Source organism: Rhea pennata, chromosome 12, assembly GCF_028389875.1.
Source record: "Rhea pennata isolate bPtePen1 chromosome 12, bPtePen1.pri, whole genome shotgun sequence".
Classification (NCBI taxonomy): domain Eukaryota; kingdom Metazoa; phylum Chordata; class Aves; order Rheiformes; family Rheidae; genus Rhea; species Rhea pennata.
Window position 1 is genome coordinate 14,303,557 of NC_084674.1, and position 21,752 is coordinate 14,325,308.

Here is a 21,752-nt window from a genome sequence, read left to right on the forward strand (position 1 = left end):
TCCAAACGCGGTGCGTGTCAACACGCGCGCACCCTCGGCGCAGCGCCGGCGGCTCCGCTGGGCTCCGGCGAGCCAGGGCAGCCGGGCGCCGCCGCGAGCGGCGTCGGAGTTCGCGTTACTCGGCTTGGCTGCTCTCGGGGGACAGCGTTTAGCGAAGCTCTGCCTGCGCAGAGACAGCGAACGCGCTGCGGTGCTGGCTTTCTTCGTGCGGGCAAGTTATTTACCCGAAAGCAAAGCCTCACTTAAATATATTTTTAAATCATTATGGTTTAAGGAGAACAAGGGGGTTAGTCCCTTCAGCTGGCTTCGCAGCCGCAAACGCGCTCAGCGCACAGCTATTAAGCAACACTTCGCTACGCCTCAAGTCCTCGCTGCTTTTGAGAAAGGCGAGAAAGAGGGGAAAAAAATAAAGGCAGAAGCCGCCCCGCTTTCCCAGCGCCGCCGCTCACACCGGCCCGCCGGCCGGGAAGGGAAATAAATCACACGGTAACACACGCACACACACACGCGCACACACACACACACACACACACACCCCCACCGCCGCCCCGGGCGCTCACCGATGGAGACCAGCTTGATGCTCTCCCGCTCCAGGAACTCGAGGGCCACCGAGACATTCTCCAGCTGCATCTGGCGGAAGGTGGGCCGCTGGTGGTACTTGCGGTACATGCGCTTCTGGCTGAGCACCTCGAGCAGCGCGATGAGGCGCAGCCCGTCGCTGAGGTCGTGCTGCAGGTTGCCGATGCGCTTGTTGACGCAGCGCAGGTGCTCGTTGCACCAGCGGGTGAAGGTGTTCTGCTGGATGCGCTTCCAGGGCGCGTCCTCCGCCAGGTCCTTCTCGGTGGCCGGCATCTCGCCGTCGGGCTCCGCCGCGCTCCCGCTGCTGCTGCCGCCGCCGCGCCGCGCTCTGCGCCCGCCCTGGCCCCGCGCCTGCGTGCTCATGGCCCGGCACGGCCCGGCCCGGCCCCGCTCCGCCTCCGCGCCGCGCCGCTCCGCCCCGGCCGGTGCTGCTGCTGCTGCGGGGACAGCGCGCCCGTCAGCGACCGCCGCCGGCACCGCCGCCGCCCGCACCAGAGCTGAGGCCGCCGCCGCCGCCCTTATCGGCCGGGAGGGGCCGGGCCGAGCCGGGCCGGGCCGGGCCGGGCCCGCCCGCGCGCCGCCGCCGCGCCGAGCACCACCCCCCCGCCACGCCCGGCCCGGCCCGGCCCTGCCCGCGAGCACGGGGCCGCGCCCGGCCCGGCCCGGCCCGGCCCAGCCCTGCCGCGCGCCCACCGAGGCGGTCCGCGCGCCGGGCAGAGAGGCCGTGCAGCCCCCCGGGTGCTGGTGTGCAAGCCCGAGTGCAGCCCCCCTTTGCACCCCTCCGGGAGCGACCGCGCAGGCCCCCCCTCCCCCAGCAACCAGCATGCAAACCCGAGTGCAGCCCCCCATTGCACCCCTCCGGGAGCGACCATGCAGCCTCCCCCCCCCCAGCAACCAGCGTGCAAGCTCGAGTGCAGCCCCCCATTGCACCCCTCCGGGAGCGACCATGCAGCCTCCCCCCCCCCAGCAACCAGCGTGCAAGCTCGAGTGCAGCCCCCCATTGCACCCCTCCGGGAGCGACCATGCAGCCTCCCCCCCCCCAGCAACCAGCGTGCAAGCCTGAGTGCAGCCCCTGGGGCACCAATGCGCGAACATGAGGGAGTCCCCATACGTGGGTGCATGAGCAGGAGTGTAACCCTCCACGTGCCACTGTGCAAATAGGAAGGCAGCAGCCAGTCACCAGCACATGAGCAGGAGTGCAGCCCCCCAGTGCACCAGTGCGTGACTAGGAGTGCAGCCCCCGTGGCACCGGCACACCAGCATGAATGCAGCCCGGAACGGTGCGGCCGTCAGGAGCGCAGTGCTCTCAGCGCCGCGCGGGGAGGGAGCTGCGCAAGCGGAGCGCGGTCGGGCTCCTGGCTGCAGCGCCGTAGCACACGCTGTGCTGATACGCTGTGTTTTCAACCAGATAAAGAACACAGAAACTTCAAAAAGCAGCCACGTAAGGCTGCAGTGCTTGGGGCTTTCTTTTTTCTTTTTTCTTTTCTTTTTTTTTTCCCCCCACTTTCCTGCCTGATCTCCCGGCGCGCCGCTCCCTGCCGCCGCGCAAGCCTGCCGCTTGCTGCTGACTCGCTGGGTGAGAGCCGAAGGCCGCAGCACTGGCCCAGCGCAGGCGCCGCGCTCCCGCGCCGCTGCGGAGCCGTCGCCCCGCCGCGCCCGCGCAGCAAAGGCGCCCGCAGCCCCCGGCCCCACTCACCGCTGAGCGGCCCTGCCTCGGGCGCCGCTCCGCTGGGCTCCAGCCGACGTCCCTGCCTGAATATACGTATTTTTACAGCATCGAGGCCGTCGCGGCGGAAGCCGTCAGGGTCTGCCGGAGAAAACAAATCCATAACAACATAATCGATAAAGTTTAATTTAATTATATGGCCATGCCCCCCCTCCACTTAAACTGGAATAGCGATTTCCGATGATTTTCTTTCAAGGGTGTCGGTGTGATGCCTTTACTAAGGCACGGCACTGGTGTCTGCCTTGTCCACAGCGACCTAACGGCGCTTTCCCCCAGGTCCCCGAGGTTTTGTTAGGTAACTTTTGGTCACTGGAAAATAGGAAAAAACACAGATGAAGGGGAGGTAAACGGGGGGATGAGCCGAAACTTTCATTGCTTTCAACCACTAGGCAACATCGGTTCCTTTTCTAAAAGTATCTCGGAAATCAGATTTTTTATACGGTGTCTTACAGCCTGGCAGCCCCCGCCTTTCCCTCAAATTGCTGAGCCGGGCACCACGGGGGGGTTGCGTGAAACCCGAGGTGAGAGGGTCAGCCTCCAACCGAGCGGTTTTACTCAAAAAGCGGCAGCAGGTCGCGGAGGTGCCAGCGTGGTGCCCACCACGGTCTCCGCAAGAAGCTCCACCGCCCCGGCACGAGCTGCCCCGGCCGAGGGCAAAACCGGGGCTGGGAGGGGGCGCAGGGCTTTTTTCCAAGGCCGGCTCTCCGATCACGCCGCGCTTCGTTTTCCTCATGCATGCTGATCGCTTGCTGACTTTGGCGCAGGCGGTGGCCCCGCAGCGCCCGCGTGCGGAGCAGCCGGTGGCTCGCGGCGTTTCACTCCCGCGCCGCCGCGCTCCCGCCCCGGTAACGCGTTTCGGCAGCGTCTTGTGCCCCAGCCGCGCCGCGGGCCGAAACGCGACCGCTTTTTTTCCCCGTAACAAGCGAAGAAAATTTAAACAGGAAGAAGGCGGAATCGGTATGAAGCCCTTCAACTTTCACTGAAACGTGCTCTGAAGGCGTTTGCTCAAAACTGCCATTAAAGGTCATTTTTCCCCTAGGCCCAGCGGAGAAAATCTTCCTCCCTGCTGCGTGGTTGTGCAACGACCCTGCCGGGCGGGCGCCCTCGGCGCCGTGCCGGAGCCCCGGGGCGTTGGGGGAAGCGGCTTTATCGGAGCGGGGGGGAGACCGGGCCAACGGGGTTGTGCTCCGAGGAGCGGCTCCGGCCCCTGCCGCCTCCCTGCCGGCGCTGGGGTCCCCCCGCGCCTCCCGCCCCGGGGCGGAGAGGGAACAGCGAGCCGAGCCGCGGATCTGTGCTTGCCGGAGCGCCGTCTTCGTGCCGTGTGTGACCGCAAAGGCGCTAGCGCGTGCCTGCAGAAGTGCCCCGCGGGCGTGTTTATGCTGGTAGATGTTTGTGTGAACGTATATACGTATGTGGGGGGAAACGTGGGGAGATTTGGGAACTCCATTCTGGGGCAGATCCTCCTCTTAACTTGCCCTAGATGACAAGGATCTTCCCGGCCCAGCTCTTCCTCGGCCCAGCAAGACGCAGATGCAAGGAAAGAAGAGCAGTCATTGCTTTTTCGGTTCTCTTTAAGCAGCTGCAAAAATAACAGCGTTGATTTTTTTTCCCCACTGTTTTAAAAACGTGCTTCCTCTCTCTTCATGATAATTCAGTGCAAGGCTGGGCTTAAAAAGTCCCTTAATTTAGCACCAGAGGTCTTGACTGCTACATGCTTACTGTGTTGTGGTAGGGCTGTTTGGGATATTCTGGATTAAAAAGTGCTATGTTAGCACATGGAAAAAATTGTAGCGGCATTTGCTTTATTTTCTACGAGCCGGGAAGACAGCTCTCGGCACGCGGCGTAGCAAACCGCCCGCCGGCGCCCAGCGCCCGCTCCTCGCCGGCCTTCTGGGTCGCCCGGCGGCAGGGGAGTCCGCAGCGCCGGCTGACTTCTCTTTCCCCGCTCCGCCAACGCGACGCGAGCGGCTTTGGGGATGCGTCGCGTCTCGGCAGAAACGTGCCGCGAAAAGCCAGCAAGGTGTCTTCGTCCTTTCCAAAGGCTTCGTCAAACCCGCTGTGCCGAAGGGTTTGCACCCGGGAGCCGTCGGGGCGACGGTTGGAAAAAGACCAACCAGGCCATGAGCCATGCACCTGGCTCGCTTTAGAAATTTCTCTGGATATTTTAAATATTTATAGGTTTTGGGCATTAATAGCCTTATCCGAACACAGGAGAGCATTGTCCTTTGCAACAAAAGCCATGTGCAGCGAAGGCCATTAAGAAATTACAGCGTAATAAAATTACAGCATATTCAAAACACCCTGCGGCGGCTAATCCTCCCCGTGCCGCGGGGAGGAAAGCGGCCAGGAGGCAGCGCAGGAGCCGAGGCTCCGCGGAGGCAGCGGCGGGGCTTCGCAGGCGCCCCGAAAGCAGCCGGCCCCGGCCCGGCCCGGCCCGCCCAGTCCCGGGGAGCAGTGCCGACCCGCGCGTGTCTGTGCTCTCCGAACACACGGGGGGTTTCTCCTCCTGGCAGGCTGCTCACCCAGCTTTTAAAGACAACAGAAGTATTTCGAGGCAGTCGTTAAGCCTTTCCCCTCACTACCGTGAGCGCTACCAAGTGAAGCAAAACCGAGACGCGGTTATTCAAGTCAAAGCATGAATTCAAGGGGTTGCATCACCGGGGCTTTTTCTCCCCCCACCCAGCAGCTATGTGGAAGGTGAAGAAGTGCTGCGCTATAGAAATACCAGCTAGGACACTTGATGTAGCTTGTTCTGAGTCTTTCCAGCTTCTTTTTCCTCCTGCGTGTGTTTGCAGGGTTGGATAAAGGCAGCAGGGGAGAGCACACAGGAGAAGTTTGATCCAAACCAGCCAGAGGGGTGACTTCAGACTGAGAAATCACCAGCAATATACCGGATATTATAAGACTTTGCCTGGAATTTGTACTGAAATTCTTCATCTGAAAGTCTGTTTAGGCAGTAGTTGCTTCTAGTAGCAGTTTTGACTTGCCTGGGACATTTCTTTCTTCTCCATGTGTCTGGAAGAACGCGGTTTCTCTTCCGAGCATAGAGGTCTCGCTGCGCTACAGATGTACCCAGGAGCTGAAAATGGTGCCAAAAGCAGGCACCCCCCAGCAGATGTGGTGTTTTGCCAGAATATACAGCTCTGCTGTTGCTTTGGACCCCAGCGAGCCTCCCGGCCGGGCTTCAGCACCCTGGTTTTGGCAGGGGCAGAGCCGCCCCCAGACGAAGGCTGCTCGTGCTCTTGGCCATCCAGAGGCGGCCAAAGTTGGTGGAGACGGCGGGGAACCAGCATCCAAACCGAGACCTGGATGGCTCTGCTGGAAGAGCGACAACAGGGCATTCTCCGCGAGCGTGTCTCGCTCCAGAAGTCACCTCTTTTTTTTTTTTTTTTTTTGTCTAAAATAGTCTGATTGGTTGCTCGGAATAAAAATTTGTCCATCTTCTAGGCTTTTAAGGCATAGAGGAAGGAGTTCAGAGGGAACTGGCATCTGGAAAAGGGTGGGTTTTTTACTTCATCGTTTGTGTATGTGGTTCTACATGATTCGTATGTACTCACAGCCATGGATAGGAATCTCTCTGTTTGCAAAATCTAAGTACCTGCTCCTTTCGGTACCCGCGGATGGTGCCTGGCAGCTGAGCGCCCCGGCCAGCACTCCCACCGAGCGCCAGGAACGCCGCGGTGGCCGCCCTGCGGGTGCCGGAGGGAAACGTAGCTTATCCAAACAAATGCAACTCGACATATCGAATACTAAGCTGAAAAATAATTTGAAATAGCAGCTCGTTTTTAAAATAACTCAGGATCTGATTTCATGACCCGAGAAGTCAGAGCCTATACAAAAAAAACAATACTCCAGTGTGCATCTAATCACGGCTTCCTGCCCGTATCAGATAGCTGCATGCGCTGGGCTCATTAGACATTTTCTGTGCTTGCTTTCAGCTTTACCTACTGCTTGTATTTGCATTCAGAGCGTTGTTAAGCCGCTACACCCATTTTCTCAAGACTGACAGCGTAAAGTCGGACTAAAACCGCTCGCATCTGCCGGCCTGCGCGGCTTGCACAGAACCCCGGGTACTCCCAGCCCACGCCTAGGGCCTGCGGCTCGGGCAGCCCGCGCTGGGCGGCGGGCGGGTGGCCCGCAGGAGCCCCGCTCCCGGCTCCCGCGGCTCACAGCACACCCAAAACGCGAGTGTTTCACAGTGCTGCCGTCTGCTGCCACCAGCCCGGCCCCGGAGGGCTCTGCCGGCGCCAGGCCTGGCCCCACTCCACTGGCCCTTGCCCTGCTTGTGCAGCGCAGAGGTTTTGCACAGAAGCGGAGTTTTTGCACAAAAGTGGAGTTTTTGCATGGAAGTGGAGTTTTTGCATGGAAGTGGAGTTCTTGCACAAAACACGTCCGTGCAGTGGCTTGTTGCCCGCTCGCGCCCCACGCGGACAAGCCCCAGCACCCAGCAGCGCGCACGGGTCCCCACGCACCCGGGAGGGACCCAGAGCAAGCACCCGCGCTCTCCCTTCGAGCTAAGAAGCGGCGATGCCCGGAGGAAGAGCGCGCCCTGTTCGCACGCATCGGCCCGGGCACGACCGCAGGGCGCCCGGCCGGAGCTGGCGGGGCTGCAAAACTCTGCTCCGCACCCCCCCTCCCCCCCCGGCCACGCGAGCAGCAGCTTCGGGAGCGCTGGGCAAACCCCTCCGAGCGCAGAGGGGAAGGGGCCGCGTCCCGCGCGCGGGGCCGTCGCGGGGCAGCCGCGAAAGCAGCTGCCGGCGAGCAGGAGGAAAGGTGCCGGCACCCCGGCCCCCGCGTCCTGCGGGACGGCTGCGGTCAGCGGGAGGGGAAGGAGTTTCGGGAACTTGTGGGAGCTGTTCTTTGCCGGGGGTGACATTTCTGACTCTGCGTGAATCCTTCCTGCTGGATTCGCCGCCAAGGACGTGTCCCCGGGGCGGGCACAGCGTGCGCCCGGCGGAAGCGCTCTCCTGCAGAGCTGCTCTTGCTGAGGGCTTGTGCTTTTTCCAGCCGAGGAGCTTTGCTATTGCAGAGAGAACGTTAGATTTTTACGGGTGTCTTTTACAAATTAGTTTCTAAAATTGTTTTCCCGTCTTGCATCACCGGGAACGTCGCAGCCATCGGGGTTGGTGGAGAGCAGCAAACGGCACCGGGCCGCAGGGATCCTCCCCGGGCCCCGAGGAGCAGCGGCCCCCAGCCCGGTCCAGCGCCCGGCTCCCTGCGGCAGCCACGCGGCCCTCCGGGAGAGGGGCCGCGAGCTGCTGGACCAGCACAAACCCAGCCACGGACACAGCGTGAGAACAGGTAATGTTATTGCCGTTCACCGCGTTTCGTTTGGGCTCAGAGAGAAACGCTGCTCGTCCGAAGCGGCGTCGCGTACTGGGAGCCGACGAGTCCAGCCCAGGGAATGAGTCACGGCCCAGCGGACCAAACCCCCTCTCTGCGGGGCTGCTCGTAAATGAGACAAGCTGAACTCCGTAGTAAGTCACGAGTAAACAGCGAACTACGCGAAAATCAGGATCAGCTGCGCCGCGACGGCGTGGGCACGGCGCCCGCGCAGAAACACAGAAACGAGCCGCGAACGCGGCGCCGGCACCGTCTGCCTCCGGAGACCGCGCGGGGGCCGGCGGGGATTCGGATACGCCCGAGCGCCGGCGCGGCGGGGGCCGCGGCCGTGGGGCTCCCCGGGTGGCTTCGAAGCCCTCCCGGGAGACCCCGAGGAGCTCTGCTCGGCCCCCGCCTCCGGGGCCGCGGGTCGGGCAGCGCCTGCAGCCCCGCGCGAGCTCTGCCCGCTCCGAACACGGAGGACTTTTGCTGCCCAGGGCAGCGTGGGCGCGGATGCAGTCTACCCCCGCACGGCACGGCACGCGTCCGAGCCCCTGCCCTCTGCGCCAGGGGAAGCCCTCGGCACACGTTCTCTTTCTAACACTGCAAAATTATTTTCCCTTGTTCATAGACTCCTGTGAATTGATTAACAGTTTCCATGAAAGAATTCAAAACTTGCATCAAAACTTCCTTCTGTTCAGATATTCTTCATTATTTCTCCAGACCAAATGGAACTTCGGGTTTTCCGTACATAACTGTCTTGGTCACCCGAAGCATTTTGTGTTCAATAAAATACTAGCTTTTCATTAGAGAGGAAAAGCCTTGTGGAGCACAGTTTTCCTGGAATTACACATCTCCGCTTCCCTCGCTCAACATGTTTAGAATTAAGTCACAAAACCTTAAGTTACCCTCTAATGATCTGTTTGTTTCCAGATTCCAGTTCCCACAATATGTTTGCTGACAGCAGTTGGGCTCTCTGACAAAAGGCACAGATTTTTTCCCCAGAATGTATATTTGATTTGTTCTGATGCATTACAGGGGAAGGGTGCAGTCTGGACAAGCTGTCACCAGTAACGTGGCTGCAAGCCTAAGGGCAATTTATTTAGTACAAACTAAGTGTTTATACTAAATGTTCTCTGTCTGAGCACTATCGCTTTCGTATTTAGCTTTTAATTAAGAGAACTGTGAGAAAGGTTGAATTCTGTTTTCAAAGGATTTTGAAGTTTAACATCATTATGGATTGGAGCTAAAATACCAGTGCAAAGCGTTCCCAGGAGGAGGATCATAAAAAGCACCCACCCGGAGCTTCGGACTGTACAAAACCTCGGGGGGGGGGGGGGTTAGCTGTTTGTATTACATATTAAAACATAACAAAAACAAATCAGTTCTCGAAAGGAGACATTGCTTCACAGCAAAGTCTTTCTCTCAGAATAATGTTGAACACAATATGTTGACACTGTTGCATTTTTTTTTCTCTCCCCCTTAAAAAAGTTCCCCCAAACTCGTCTCCGTGTCACGACGCACTTTGAGTTCAGCAGAACTCAAGGGCGCTGCGATGAAATCTGGTTCCACCAAAACGTCTCCAGCCTTTCTAACCTGCCCGCCGAGAGACGGGGCCAGAGGAAGCGCCTTCTGGAGCTACCTGTCGGTGCTCCACAAAGCGGTGACAGCCTGGGGTGACATGCTAAACGGGTCCTGCCCAAGCGCAAAGCAAACCCGAATCTGCGACATCTGCAGAGACCGACACGTGGACTCTCTTAAAAGAAAAAGCTGTTTTCTTCTGGGTCTAGTGTAAGTTCCTCTAATGGAAGGATATTGGGTTTGCCAGCGGCACGAACGCACCGTGCTGTAGAAACCTGCGCTGCTCCGTGGCCGCGGTCACCCACGCCGGAAACCTGCCGCGTGGCCCGGCAGGAGTGGAAGCAACTGGGGGGAGAGGAGGGAAACCCACCTGGGAGGGAAGGGCCCGGGAGCCGGAGAAAAGCACTGCGCCGGACCAGGAGACGTGCTAGAGAGATGCACTTTGACACCGGAGGAGCGCACCGCGGGAACACCCAGCCCGTGGCCCTAACCCGCTCCCAGGTGACTCCCGGCCCTGCACGTTGAGAAATCGGTATCGGATGCTTCTCTGAAGGCTGTGTACAAGTTCAAATAAGAATTATTTCAGGCAGTTATCCCACTTGTTATATTGTACCTTATCTCCTGCTTCCTAGGGGATAGGCCCTGTGAAGAGTGGTTCTGAGTTTTATTCCCAGAAAGAATTAATATCTCATTATTATTTCCATTTTTTACAGGAATTTGGATTATTCTTATTTGCGTGTTGCAAAATATTTTAGATGTAACAAATAAAATACCTACAAAGTTATCTGAAGGAAGGAAATATTTTCCGCGGTATCAAATTTGCTCCGTGCCGAGGTGATGACTCAGAAGACTGTAAAATCCCTGAGCAGCCTGCGAGGGTGTTTCTCCGGGCTGTGAAGCTGACCCTCCTTTTCTTACAGATAAGAGCTTTATGGCACAGACATTGTTCCTTCATTAGTGCCCTGTTTGCACAATGCGTTTGATGAATAGGCTTTCCACTGTGATTGCAGCAGGCTGAAATCAGGAAGGCAAATGACCTTTGGGCTTGTGATTGCCTGTTCACATAGTTACACTTACTTTCCCAATTAACACATAGGTATTCCTTTCCCTAACATGCTTTATGTAATTTTAATATGCTTTTTTGTTGTATTTAAAAATACAGAGGAAAAAAAAGAAAAAAAATGTCCCATTGTTCTCCCACATGTTTGTTTTCACTGCTGCTACTAAGAGGAAAGGGCCTTTACAAAAACAGGATACAGCAGAAATCCTCTGCAGGGGAGCACCTGGCGCGCGCACACACACACACACACACACACGCAGCATGTTTGCAACATTAATCGAAAGTCCATAGAAAGTCATATGTAAATAAAAAACGTTAACGAGAGTGTTGTTATTCTCTTGAATGGGAGTAACATGAAGTCCCCGATGAGCAACTCCACCAGCCTGGGCAGGTCCTGCTCCACTGGGATGAATTACAACCTGCCCACGGAAATCTTTCCCTGTGACCTCAGCTAAAGACCAGTTCTGGCATTTTCCCTACTAAGCCGGCACGTTCGGGCTCCCCTCTTCCCCGAAGCGTCTGCGTGTTACCCAGGGGTGAGCCCCTTCCAGCGGTTGGAAAAAGCTCCCTTCTGCAGGCCTTTCTCGAATGCAATTTAACCTATTGCCCGGGCCGCGCACGGCGGGGCCCCGTCTCGTCCCCCCCGGCCCCGTTCGGCCGCAGCCTCCGTGAAGGGCGCGGGGCCGAGGCGAGAGGGCTCGCAGGCTGCTTTCGCCTCCAAACCTGCTTTTGTGGGCTGTTATGAAGAAGATAATAAAAATTTCTGTTTTCTTTCTCCCAACACTTGAGCGTTTGGAGGAGCTGCTGCTTCCAAAGGGAAACGCTGACCCCGTCCTATGACCCCGAAGGATAAATCAAACATAGTTAGCAGCAGATCTGCATTTCTCTAATCAAGAGCCTCATCCTTGGCCAGAAAGTACCTCGTGGGAATTTGGTTCTAGCGACTCAGAGGCCAATAAAGAGCAATTTGAGCTTTTCCGACTCCAAGACACAGTGATTGCAATTCCATCCACGCTGGTGAGAAATGACAGCGATCCACTCTGCTATCTCCTCTTTAGGAGCCATCATAAGATTGTTTTAATAAAAAAGTAAATATTTAAGTCTCAGATTTTGGGGAAATATTTTCTTCTGCTTTCTTTCTAAGGAAAAATGCACACCCCCTTAAGATTTAAGGCTATTCTTTGAGGTAGGGGGGAGCAATGTGCTATTCCAGTTTTAATTTCATTGGGATACAATTCCATCTTTTTTCCTTTGAACTAGGCATAATGCTTGTTTCTTCACTAGAAATGATCATGCCTTTTGATTCAGCCTTGATTTGTGAAGCAGACATTTTACTATTATTTAGTTAAACTATAAATGATTATATAAAAACTTAGTTAAGACTACGCCCGTTTATACCACAGGTAAGTTGAAGTCCAAATCATTGGCATAGTGCCTTTAAATGAGAGGGCATTTGCTTTCATTTGATAAAAGGAATAGCTAGGGAGACACCACAGACTGAGTACAAGAGATTATGTGTGATATTACTTACAATCAGAGTCTGATGTCTTCCCTTCTAAACAAAGATTATTTCTGTTTATACTGAGATCTTCCATTGTTTAGAAACTGTAAACAAACATCCTCTGCTTTTCGTATTTATTGTTTAAATAGCTGCCCATCGTGCAAGGAAAGGATTTCAAGATTTGTCCATCATTTTTTCCTCATAAGAAAGAAATAAAGCCACAACATCTTCCCTTGCTGCCTGCAAGGAATTCTCTTACAAAATCATTTTCTTCCAAAGGCTCTGCGATAAAACACAACGGTGGTGCCCAGAGGCAAGAAAACGTACTGCCTTGGTGACGCTCCGGTCCCACGGGTTGTATGAAACAGCGGGGAAAATCTTTGCAGCCCTGGCGCAGACGTGCCGACTGCTGAGCAAGTGCTTTTTTTGAGGACAGATCATGGGTAACTGTCCTGGCAGTCACCTGACGCCCCTGCGTGCCCCGCGACGGCTCCCGCGCCCCTCCGGCGCCCGGCTCCCGCACACCTACCGCGCCGCAGCCGCACGCCGCGCTGCCCGCTGCCGCCTCCCCGCCGAAGCGCTGCTCCTCTTCGGCTCCGGCTGCTGCTCTCGGGGCGGCTGGAGGTCACCAGGCTGCGGGCTTGCTCTTCGTCTTGCAGCTGAGCACTTTAACTCTTTCCGGCCCCGGGAAGGCGGGTATCGCACGCGCAGGCTTCGCCTCCCTCGCCCCTTCCCGGAGACGCCCAGCTCGACTTTTCCCCAGGCACCGGACCGCGGTGACGCACACCTGGGAGAAACGCGGCTTTCGGCCGGGGAGCTCAGCCCCGTTACTAGGGGGAGGCCGTGACGCAGCAGCCCGCGATGAGATTTTCTCTGTAACAACTTACGCCAAATCCCCAAGCCCTCCTGCTATTCCCACGCATTCCTTTCGCCACCAAATTCCCACCGGAGACGGGATGATTACACTGAGGAAGGGAAGGGGAAAACCTTAGACAGTGCTTTTTTCCCTGCCCCCTTTCCCACGGAAGCCTTGGGAAGCAGACGCGCGGGGGGCTGTGCCGCCGCGGCAGCCTCCCACGGCACCGCCCCGGCACGGGATGGCCCCGCGCGCGGCACGGCGACCGGCGCGCGTCGCCAGCCTGATCCATGCGATGGGGTCAGCTCCGGCCGCACGTCCTCAAAACACCGATTTCCAGCAAGAAAAAGTGATATGTGATGAGGTCGCTTGCCATCCTGATGGCAACGGGCTCGACCCCCCCCGCCTCGTTCCTCCGGCGCGTCCTTGCTGTGGAGCCGCGGGCTCCCCCGCCGCTCCCACGGTGCCGGATGCCCCGTGCCCGGGGGACCACGGTCCCGGGCAGGGCACTGCGCGGGGGTAGCCCGTGCCCCGGCTCCAGCGCCCGGGCTCTCTGCTCCTCGGGGCAGAGCCTCTGCCGAGGCTTTGGGCTGAACTCCACGTGTTTTGGTCGCGTAGAAACAAAACCAGCTGGCGCCCACGCGCCCCACGCTGCAGGAGAGGGCGGTTTGTCCCCAGAGATGGGGGCTTTGAAATCCCCTGTGAAACTTTCCCTGCCGCGAAATCCCCGTGCAGAGGCCCTTGCCGAAGGGCAGCGTCGGCTGCTCGTCCCTCGCCCGAGGTCAGCCCGGCTCGCGGGACTTCCCGGGCTTTGTCCCGGGGGTGGCGGGGAGCTGTTGGGCGGTTTCGTTTCCAACACGAAAAATGTAAACACGGACGATTTTGCTTCTTGCCAGGGCTACGATGTGACAATTCCTTCCCTTCCTGTACTCAGAACCTCTCTGTGCTGCACGGCTGTGTCCTAAAATAAAAGGCAGTTTGTGCTTTCCTTACAAATCAGGCTGTATTTTGCCCTGGGAGGCCTTCTCGTCTGGGGGCTCTCTAGCGGCCAGCACTCTCCCCTGCATCTGGTGTTACTTAGCCAGCAATTTCTTTTGGCCTTGCCTGGGGGCCACAAGCACTCCCCAAAAGGTGAAACCGGGGTTAAAATTGTTTAGAGAACAAAACTCTGCTAGAACATTTTATCGGAGTCCAGGGAAATTACTTTAAAAATACATATGCACAGCATTAGCAGCAATAACGCGCTTTAGAGAGTCCACCGTAAAAGTAATGATGTCTGAAAATGGAGCCAGCTTCTCAAACCCAACTGCATGGAGATCACATCAGGCACACAGCTTACGTTTCCAGCTTACGCAGTGTGACAGAAAACACACTGGTTGTTTGCAAAACTTAGATAGTTTAGTTGCCTGTTTATTGGAACTCAAAGTTTCACCAAAATCAGGGCTCGGCGATACCAACTTTTCAGCTTGTACTGAGCCATACCCTGCTCTCCAGCTGCTGGAGGCAGCTGAGGGCACCTAATACAGCTGTGACTGTTAAACTCCTATAAGACAGCAAGTAATGTAGGAAATATGTCCCGGGTGTCTAAAGACGGGGTGAAAGGTATGAACACTAAGAATAGACCTATGAAACCTGAGCAAGTGCCGCTAACCAATATTTCTTCTGGATTTCTTAAACCATGTCCTACATGGAAAACAAAACAGACACGTGTGCAGGAGTTCCCAGCGTGAGCTCGCCCTCCATCCCCCGTCAGCCAGAACCGCCCTGAACGCGTCTCAGCCTCCGTCTTCAGCTCTTCGGCTACTCACAAAAGCGAGCGGCTAAAGCATTCCTCTTCCGGCTAAAGCTGGACCTTTTCTTTTCTTGTTTTTACTGCAGAGCTGAATTTGCTTTTCTTTCTTTTTTCTTTTTTCTTTTTTTTTTTTTTCTTTTTTGTATGGGAGCAAGTATTTTTCTAACCTTGCGTTCATGCAGCACCTCAGAGCAAATCTTCTCTGAAGGGGTGCAGATAGGAAATATTTCTAAGATGCAGTTTGCTTTGATTTCCACAGAATCTGATTCAAGTGCTAAAAACAAGGTGGGAAATAAATCCAGGGAGAGAGGAGGAGCACAGAGCCACATCCTCCTTAATGCCTCTGGGACCCTTTCATCTCGGTCTGAAAACCTCACCGTTAATCAAAATAATTGCATGAGAACAATCAGGAAATTCGGAAACATTCACCACGAAAACTTGTCACTGCAAATTCACCATCGTGGCTAAAACAGAGATTATCCCCGTCGAAAGCTGTGGGAAAGTTTGCTCTGCGGCGGTAGGGGCGGAAATAAATATTTGCCCGGTGTGCTGCGTTTCTCCCGAAGCGGCTCCGCGCCGCGGAAGCGCCGCCGAGCCGCGGCCGAGCAGCCTACAGCCCGGCGGCGAGGAGGGAAAGCGACGGCCGGAGCGCGGGCACCGTGCTCAGAAGCGCCCGCGGATCCGCACCGGCGGAGGCAGCACGTGGCGCCAGGCAGCGCCGGGGGCCGGGAGCCCCTTCCCAGGCGCTTGGAAGGGAAGGAGAAACCCAAAGGGAGCCAAGGAGACCTTCGGAGAGGAGCGGAAATCGAGGGGGAGCCGCGCGGGGATGGCGCGGGGCCGAGGAGCAGAGTTACAGATTAATAACGCATGCAGCACAATTAATCTCGATTAGTTGTTATTTTACAGCGTCAGCAGCCCGCGGTCGTGGTTCCCGGGCTCCGCAGGGCCGGGCCACGTTACGGCACGCCTGGGAGGCCTCCAAGCACTGCGTCAGCGGGCAGGAAGCGGCGCGGGTGACTCACTCCGCGCACGCTTGCTCCCAGACCGGTGAACTAACACCCGGCCCGCCGGCCCCCTCCCACGAAGCGGGAGGCGGAGGGGGGTGCGCCGGCCCCCTGCTCCGGCCTCCTCGGCAGCCCCCGCCGCCCCGAGCCGAGCTGCGAGCTCGCGGGGCTCCGATTCCCAGCGCTTCCCGCCGGCTGCCCCCGCGGCGGCGGCAGCTCTCCGGATCGGGGCGTTTGGGCAACGGAGGGGCTGGGACCGGCATCGCGCTGGCGAGACGCCGAAGCCCGGCCTCGTCCTCTTGCCCGGCAGCAAACCGCCCAGCTGAAGCGTTTCCTTGCTGAAACTCCCGAGACACAAGAGCGGCGCAGCAACGCAGACAGCGTGAAAACCTGGGATCCGGGGGGACGGGCTCAGCGGAGGAACAACGTAGCTCCCCGTCCGGGGAAGCTTTTCGTGCTTTCACCCAGAACGGACTGCGCTTACCGGGGCGCGCGGCTGGGGACAGCATGCGCACCCGCAGCCAGAGGGGAGCCGGGCAACCGCTGCACACCAGGGAGCGAAGCGCCAGTTACCACACAGCTGCTTTACTCCATCCTTTTGCTTTATTTTATGTTCATATTTCTTTGATATAATAGAATACAACTTATTTTACATAATGTATACAAACTATATCACAATGCTGTACAGAGCAAAGCATGAATTACACGGTAAAAACCGGGAGACAAGTCACGAGGTTCTCCGCACTGCCAAGCCCACTGTTTTCCCTGTAGAAAATGGTTTTCACCCCGTTCTGTGATCTCCCAGGAAGCCTTCGATCTCCATGAAGCTTCCCACCTAACCAAGGGCTCTCTGTCCCCGCTCCCCGGCCTCAAGGTAGGCTTGGCCAGACACCCGAGCGCTCGCCCAGCTCTGCCCAGCCAGGGCAGGGCTGGAGCGGCGCTGCTCCCGCTCGCCCTCCCGCCTCCGCCCAGCCCTGGCCGCCAGCCTCGAGACTTTTAGCCTTTCGCTTCCCATTGTTCTTATCTCCATTTTTCACAAGCCCTAAAGAAAGCAGCTCTCTGTCTTTGGAGCATCATAATTATTCCCAGAGTAATTACTGCAGACTCAAAAAATCCCTCACTTTTTCTCCAAGGATGAGCTATTTTTTGCAGAGCACATGGGTGGCCTCAGATAAATCACTGGGTTTGGCAATTCCGTTTGCTGCGTTTATGAAAGTAGTGAATCAATCTCAGCTCCACACTGAGCAATAGAGCCACAGCAGGATGCGGACCTGCCTCTCGTGATATTTTCTTTTTTTGTAGCTCTTCATGAATAAAGCTGGGAACCGTACTCGGAACTATCATCCAAGATATTATGGGATATTGTAAGTTAAATCTGGATTTAGGACTATCGCATCTCTAAGAATGTGCAATAAAATTATGGAAAAGGAGGGAAAGGAAAGCTTTTGGAGACTGCAAGAGAGCGGGGCAAGAGCTGCCAGGAGTCGGTGTCTCACAAACAACAGGGAGAAAGCAAGAAAGACCAGGGGAGACAGACCATGGAAAAAGTTTGTAGATGGATCCCAAAACTGACCTCTGCAGGAATCCCAAATGAAGCACACAAACATGTGCAAATAACACGTACAATTAGCAACAAAAGGAAGATACTGGCTACGGCTTCCCAGAACGCCCGTGTTCCTGCGGAACGTCCCATTGTGAACACAGCGCTACTTTTTAAATTATTTTTAATGAGTAATAAGAATAATAAACCACCCATTTTCCATTCTCTAACCTAATGGAATAAATATATAACTTCACAGCATCTGTATAACAATGTCTAGAACACTTTTCCAAATACGGAAGGATCAGGTTCCATTCCTGAAAGAGCAAAATTAAACCCACCCATGATAGAAATGATGACACCAGGCAGAAAAGCATACAGGAAGACATAAGCTTGTCTCCACGTCAATTCATTCAGAAACGTAGGCTAAATATACATTTAATGGGGGGAAAAAAAGTAGTTAGTTTACAAGAAATCATAGACTTCTAACCTCTATTTCCTCTCCCAATTCCTTACATTCCAGTTCCCAAGCCACACACACCAGCAGATCAAACTTTGACCTTAAACCTCAAAGCAGGAGAATTAGCCAAATACTTAAATTAAATAACTCTTTTTAAAAGAAAAGTCTGTTTCATTTTTCTAACTGCAAATTTTCCAGCTGGGAAGAGCGTTTTAGGCTGCTGCACTTTCCAAGTTTGTAGAAATGTTTCTGTCTCCTCTGTCCCATCCCTCATAACTTGAGAAATACACCATCTCACTCATCCAATCCTTTCTCAGCAGAAACTCAGCAGGACTTTTGCTTAACGAAGAGGAATTCTCTGTCTCTAAAAGCTCCTCGAATTATCTTTGCATTTTGATCATACTCCCTGCAGTCCTTGAAACCACTTCAAGCAAGCCGGGGCCGAGCTGACCTCCGCGGCTGCTGTTCGGCGTTCCAGAAATTCCTTCCGACCAGGCCCCAGAGCATCTGCTGCCGCTCTCCCGGGCTTCAGCAGCCAGAGGACTGAGCTACCTTCGCTGGACTGTAAGGTCAAGTGCTACTCCAAGGGCAGCCCAGCTGACAAAATCTCAGGCCCTACCTGTGTATCTGCTCTTTAAAACACCCAAACCAACCAAAACACCACTTTCTCATTTTATAACATCTTCATACTATTTAGTTATAATCTGCAGCAGAACTGTGGCCCAGCAAGCACACACCAAGTAGCCTATGCACTGGCACTGTCAACAAAATAAAGGCACTGTTGGAGATGCCACATGGCCTCTACCTTGGCAAAGGTAGGCAAAATACAGTTGACAACTTTTTCCAAGACTGCAGTAAAGTTAGAGGATAGAAATAGGTCCTGCCAGAACTAACGTTGTTGTTAATCAATAGAGTTACATGAAGGACATGATGCAAACTGGAAGATGGCAAACAGTCTCAAAAACTAAAAAAAGCAAAACATGTATTGGATAAGCAGGCAGTCGATACTAAGCTTCTTTTCCAGAAAAGGTTATGGCTATGGTTAAAAAGACATTTAAACCCTTAAATAGAATAAGATTTTGGTGGTTGTGCTATGGTCCCCTTTCTTAATTCATGACCAAGTCGTCATTCTTAGCTTAGCAACTTTAAAGCAGCAGCTGTGTCTCAGATACCAGAAAGGGGGCTGCATCTGCCCTACAAGCAAGCAGAAGACCATTGCATTCAACTAATGAGGGAAGCTTTGCCTGTGGAAAACATCATCACTTAAGTTTCCATATTGGTGGCATAACTGGAATATCTAAGTAATCGCGTGAGTGTGTTCTTGGACTAGTGTTAAGATTACTGCATAAAAGGAAACACTTTGAATTTCTGGCAAAATCAAGAAGCTTGGAACTGGTGGCTTTACATCCTGCTGGGCCTTTCAGGGGCCATAGGCATATATTTAGAACAGCAATTAGGTCAAGGCTTCCTGTCACTTTCAAGAAGTGTTTCTCCATCTGAATTCTTCCTTAATGAGAAGAGAGAAAAAGGAGGCAACTTTCCCTCTTTCGTTCTTGGCTTCTGGAGGGTTGCTTTACATCGGGCTCTGGAAGCACAAAAGGATGGGCTCAAGGAGCTTGTAGACCACGAGTCCAGTCCTACAAAGAGGTATGTGCAAACAGATCAGGAGTATCGTGTCTAAATGAACCCATCCCTGTGGTTAGTGTACAAGAGAAGACATCTTATTGGCCTCCTCCACCCTGTAGGCATGCACCAGCTAGAGCAAGTTTGCAACACAGACTCTGCCAACTCTCCCGAGTGAGTGCAGATGGGGCTCTCTATATAACAGTTTTCATTTCAAGCAGGACCAGATCTTTCTCATCTGCCATAGCCTGCTGCCTCCATAAAGCAGTAAGATGCATATAGTAAACTTTGTGCTGAAATTATTTTGATATGTAAACAAGAACCAACGGACAAGACAAAAAAAAAGTAGTAAGTCAAGTTTCTTTCATTTGGCACTGTTTTTCACAGAATATTCCTTTTATTTTAACCCCCCTTGCTTCAAGTGGATCGTTATTTTTTAATATAATCTTTATTTTATCCACTAACTGGAAACATTACCTAATTCTGCTGAACTGCATCCTAAAGTATAACTTCCTAAAATTTCAAACTCATGGTACACTAAGTCACAGTGATTCCTATTCTAGATGTGTAAATAAAAATCCTCCCAAGTTTTGAAGGACGAAAGAAGATCTTAGTGAATATTCACTAAATCAGCCTCTTTATTTTTTTCTTTCCAGAAAGTAGCATTCAGTGTGCTATACATAGAGATAAGGACCACTGGAAAATGTTGAGAAAATATGAGCTGTACCCATAAGGTAGTGATGCTTCAAACATGTGTTGAAGTCCCTAAAATAAATTAAAAGCTGTATTGACAGACAGGATGAAGGGAAAATCTGTTTCTGGGATTAGTAGTTACAAAAAGTCTTCCAGATTCTGAAGTAATCACAGGAAGAGATTTCCAGATGGCTAACCGGGATCTTAGTAAGACCAGGGAAGAAACATAGGTCCCTAAAGTTAGTGAGCACAGCAAATTTTCCAGGTAAATGGTATCTCAAGAACAATCTTGAGGATCTTCACATGAAGATGGGATTCAAAATATCCACTGAAAGAGGGCAGGATCTCCAGAACAGGTCAAAATCTCCTTGCCTTCCCAGCAGCAGGAAGAATGAGCTACTTCTCTTGCCTGGGGGAGACCACCATGCAGGAGGACCAGACCCTCTCCTTCAGGGAGGCCATTTGGAGCACAGCTGTGAGACAGACAACTGATAAGCGCTAAATAAAGCTTGAAGTCCTATGAGAAAGTTACCTCTCCCACAGGGAGCTGAACAGACAGGACCTCTTCAAATGTGGTTTTCCTCATGTTTTAGTCTGAGACTTAGCCATTAGGGAAAGCAAAACATCTTAGGAACCACAAAAAGCAAGTGGGTGGTCTCCCCCATATCCTCCCTGCACCTCCCTCAAAAGGGCCAGGTGCCAGGCTGATGGGCCAGTATGCCTAAGCGCTCCATCAGTTCACGGCAGCTTCTTGTGCTCTGGCTGATCGCTAGGCAGTGCTGGAGGTAGGAACTGGAAAAGGTAACAACCAGACACAAGCAATTAGGAACCCGACCCAAAAGTTCATTAGCCAGCTGCGTCTTAAGCCAGAGAAAAGTGGCAACAGCCACTACTCAAGAAAGATTTGGAAAATACTATTCTATCCCTGGAATAACACCGTGTTCATCTTCATTTACTAGGGAAATATTTCAGAGAAGACAGCAGGCAACATAGGCAGCAGCTGCAGGCTATTAGGACCATTGCATCCCCAACACCTATATTCCAGCATAGTTGCACTGGATAGTTTAACTAGCCAAGAGGGCTCCAGGAAGCTCTAGAGCTTCCCTCACCTCCTGTTTCTCATTAACAACATTGAGCAAAGTTGTGTGTTGAGGGAGGAAAGGCCCCCAGGCTGGGGCAGACAAGGGTGGGGGACAAACTTTCTCCTAAACTTCAGAAAAGGAGATCGGTAAGGGCTGAGCCTCAAGGATGAGTCCAGCCTCTCTGCAGGCTTTCCTTGTTCTGGTGTCCCCAGGAGGGCTATAACACTAGCTTTTTGTACGGCAGTTTGGTATGGAAATACTCAACTACAAACACTCACAGGTACTTGCTAAACATCTTTTATATGTTTTTATATACATATGCATATATATATATATATATACACACACACTTTATATACAGTCTTCTATCCTTGCCTGAATAGTGTATGTGCAGTTGCTTACCATTCACTAGGAGGCAGGTGTGCTGCAACCATCACCTTGAGCCTGCCCTGTGCACGAACACAGGCAGGAGGAAAGGTGTGGTCTGCCTACATTTCTCATAGTGATTCACTAGAAGACCTATTTCCTTAGGTAAATGGAGCATAGAAAACGCAGGTGAGGAGAAATCAGGGTTTTTCTCTTTCCAGCAAGTAGTAGAAGGATCAATGCATTACTGCCAAGGTACAACTCACACAGGGATGGAAACTCCCAGTCTGATTGCTCCTTTCCCCTTTGGAGCAAGTTATCTCCCACTGAGGTACAAAGGAGAAGCACCAGCCCAGCCAGGCCAGAGCTGCTAGCTGCTTGCAGGATGTCTTTGAAAGCTGAATGACAAGCTGTAGAGCAGAGGTTCACCCTTGGCAACAGCTACAGCCATGCCTTGCTGAATCAATTTGCTTTTTCAGCTCTGGCAGAGAGCAGGATGCACATTTCTTACATGCTCCATTATGTAGTAAAGATTGAACCTGAATGTGCTGATATTTTCTAACAGAC

General features: G+C 53.8%; 1 protein-coding gene and 1 long non-coding RNA gene across 5 annotated transcripts in view; both read right to left on the reverse strand.

The window, feature by feature from the left end:
• Positions 1-917, reverse strand: part of FLNB (filamin B) — a 79,785-nt gene extending 78,868 nt beyond the window's left edge. For 3 of the 4 annotated variants that reach the window (XM_062585304.1, XM_062585303.1, XM_062585301.1), the window contains exon 1: positions 561-904. In XM_062585304.1, coding sequence (XP_062441288.1) covers positions 561-852 — 292 coding nt within the window. In that variant the 5' untranslated portion in view covers positions 853-904. Of the gene's footprint in view, positions 1-560 lie in introns of all 4 variants that reach the window. The other variant, XM_062585302.1, reaches the window with a different exon arrangement.
• Positions 918-958: 41 nt separating this feature from the next.
• Positions 959-12,700, reverse strand: LOC134145625 (uncharacterized). The gene is made up of 3 exons (XR_009959658.1): positions 12,299-12,700; positions 2,276-2,386; positions 959-1,016 (listed from the first exon to the last, which is right to left on the reverse strand). It is a non-coding gene; the product is annotated as an uncharacterized LOC134145625 (long non-coding RNA).
• Between the last annotated feature and the right edge of the window lie 9,052 nt (positions 12,701-21,752).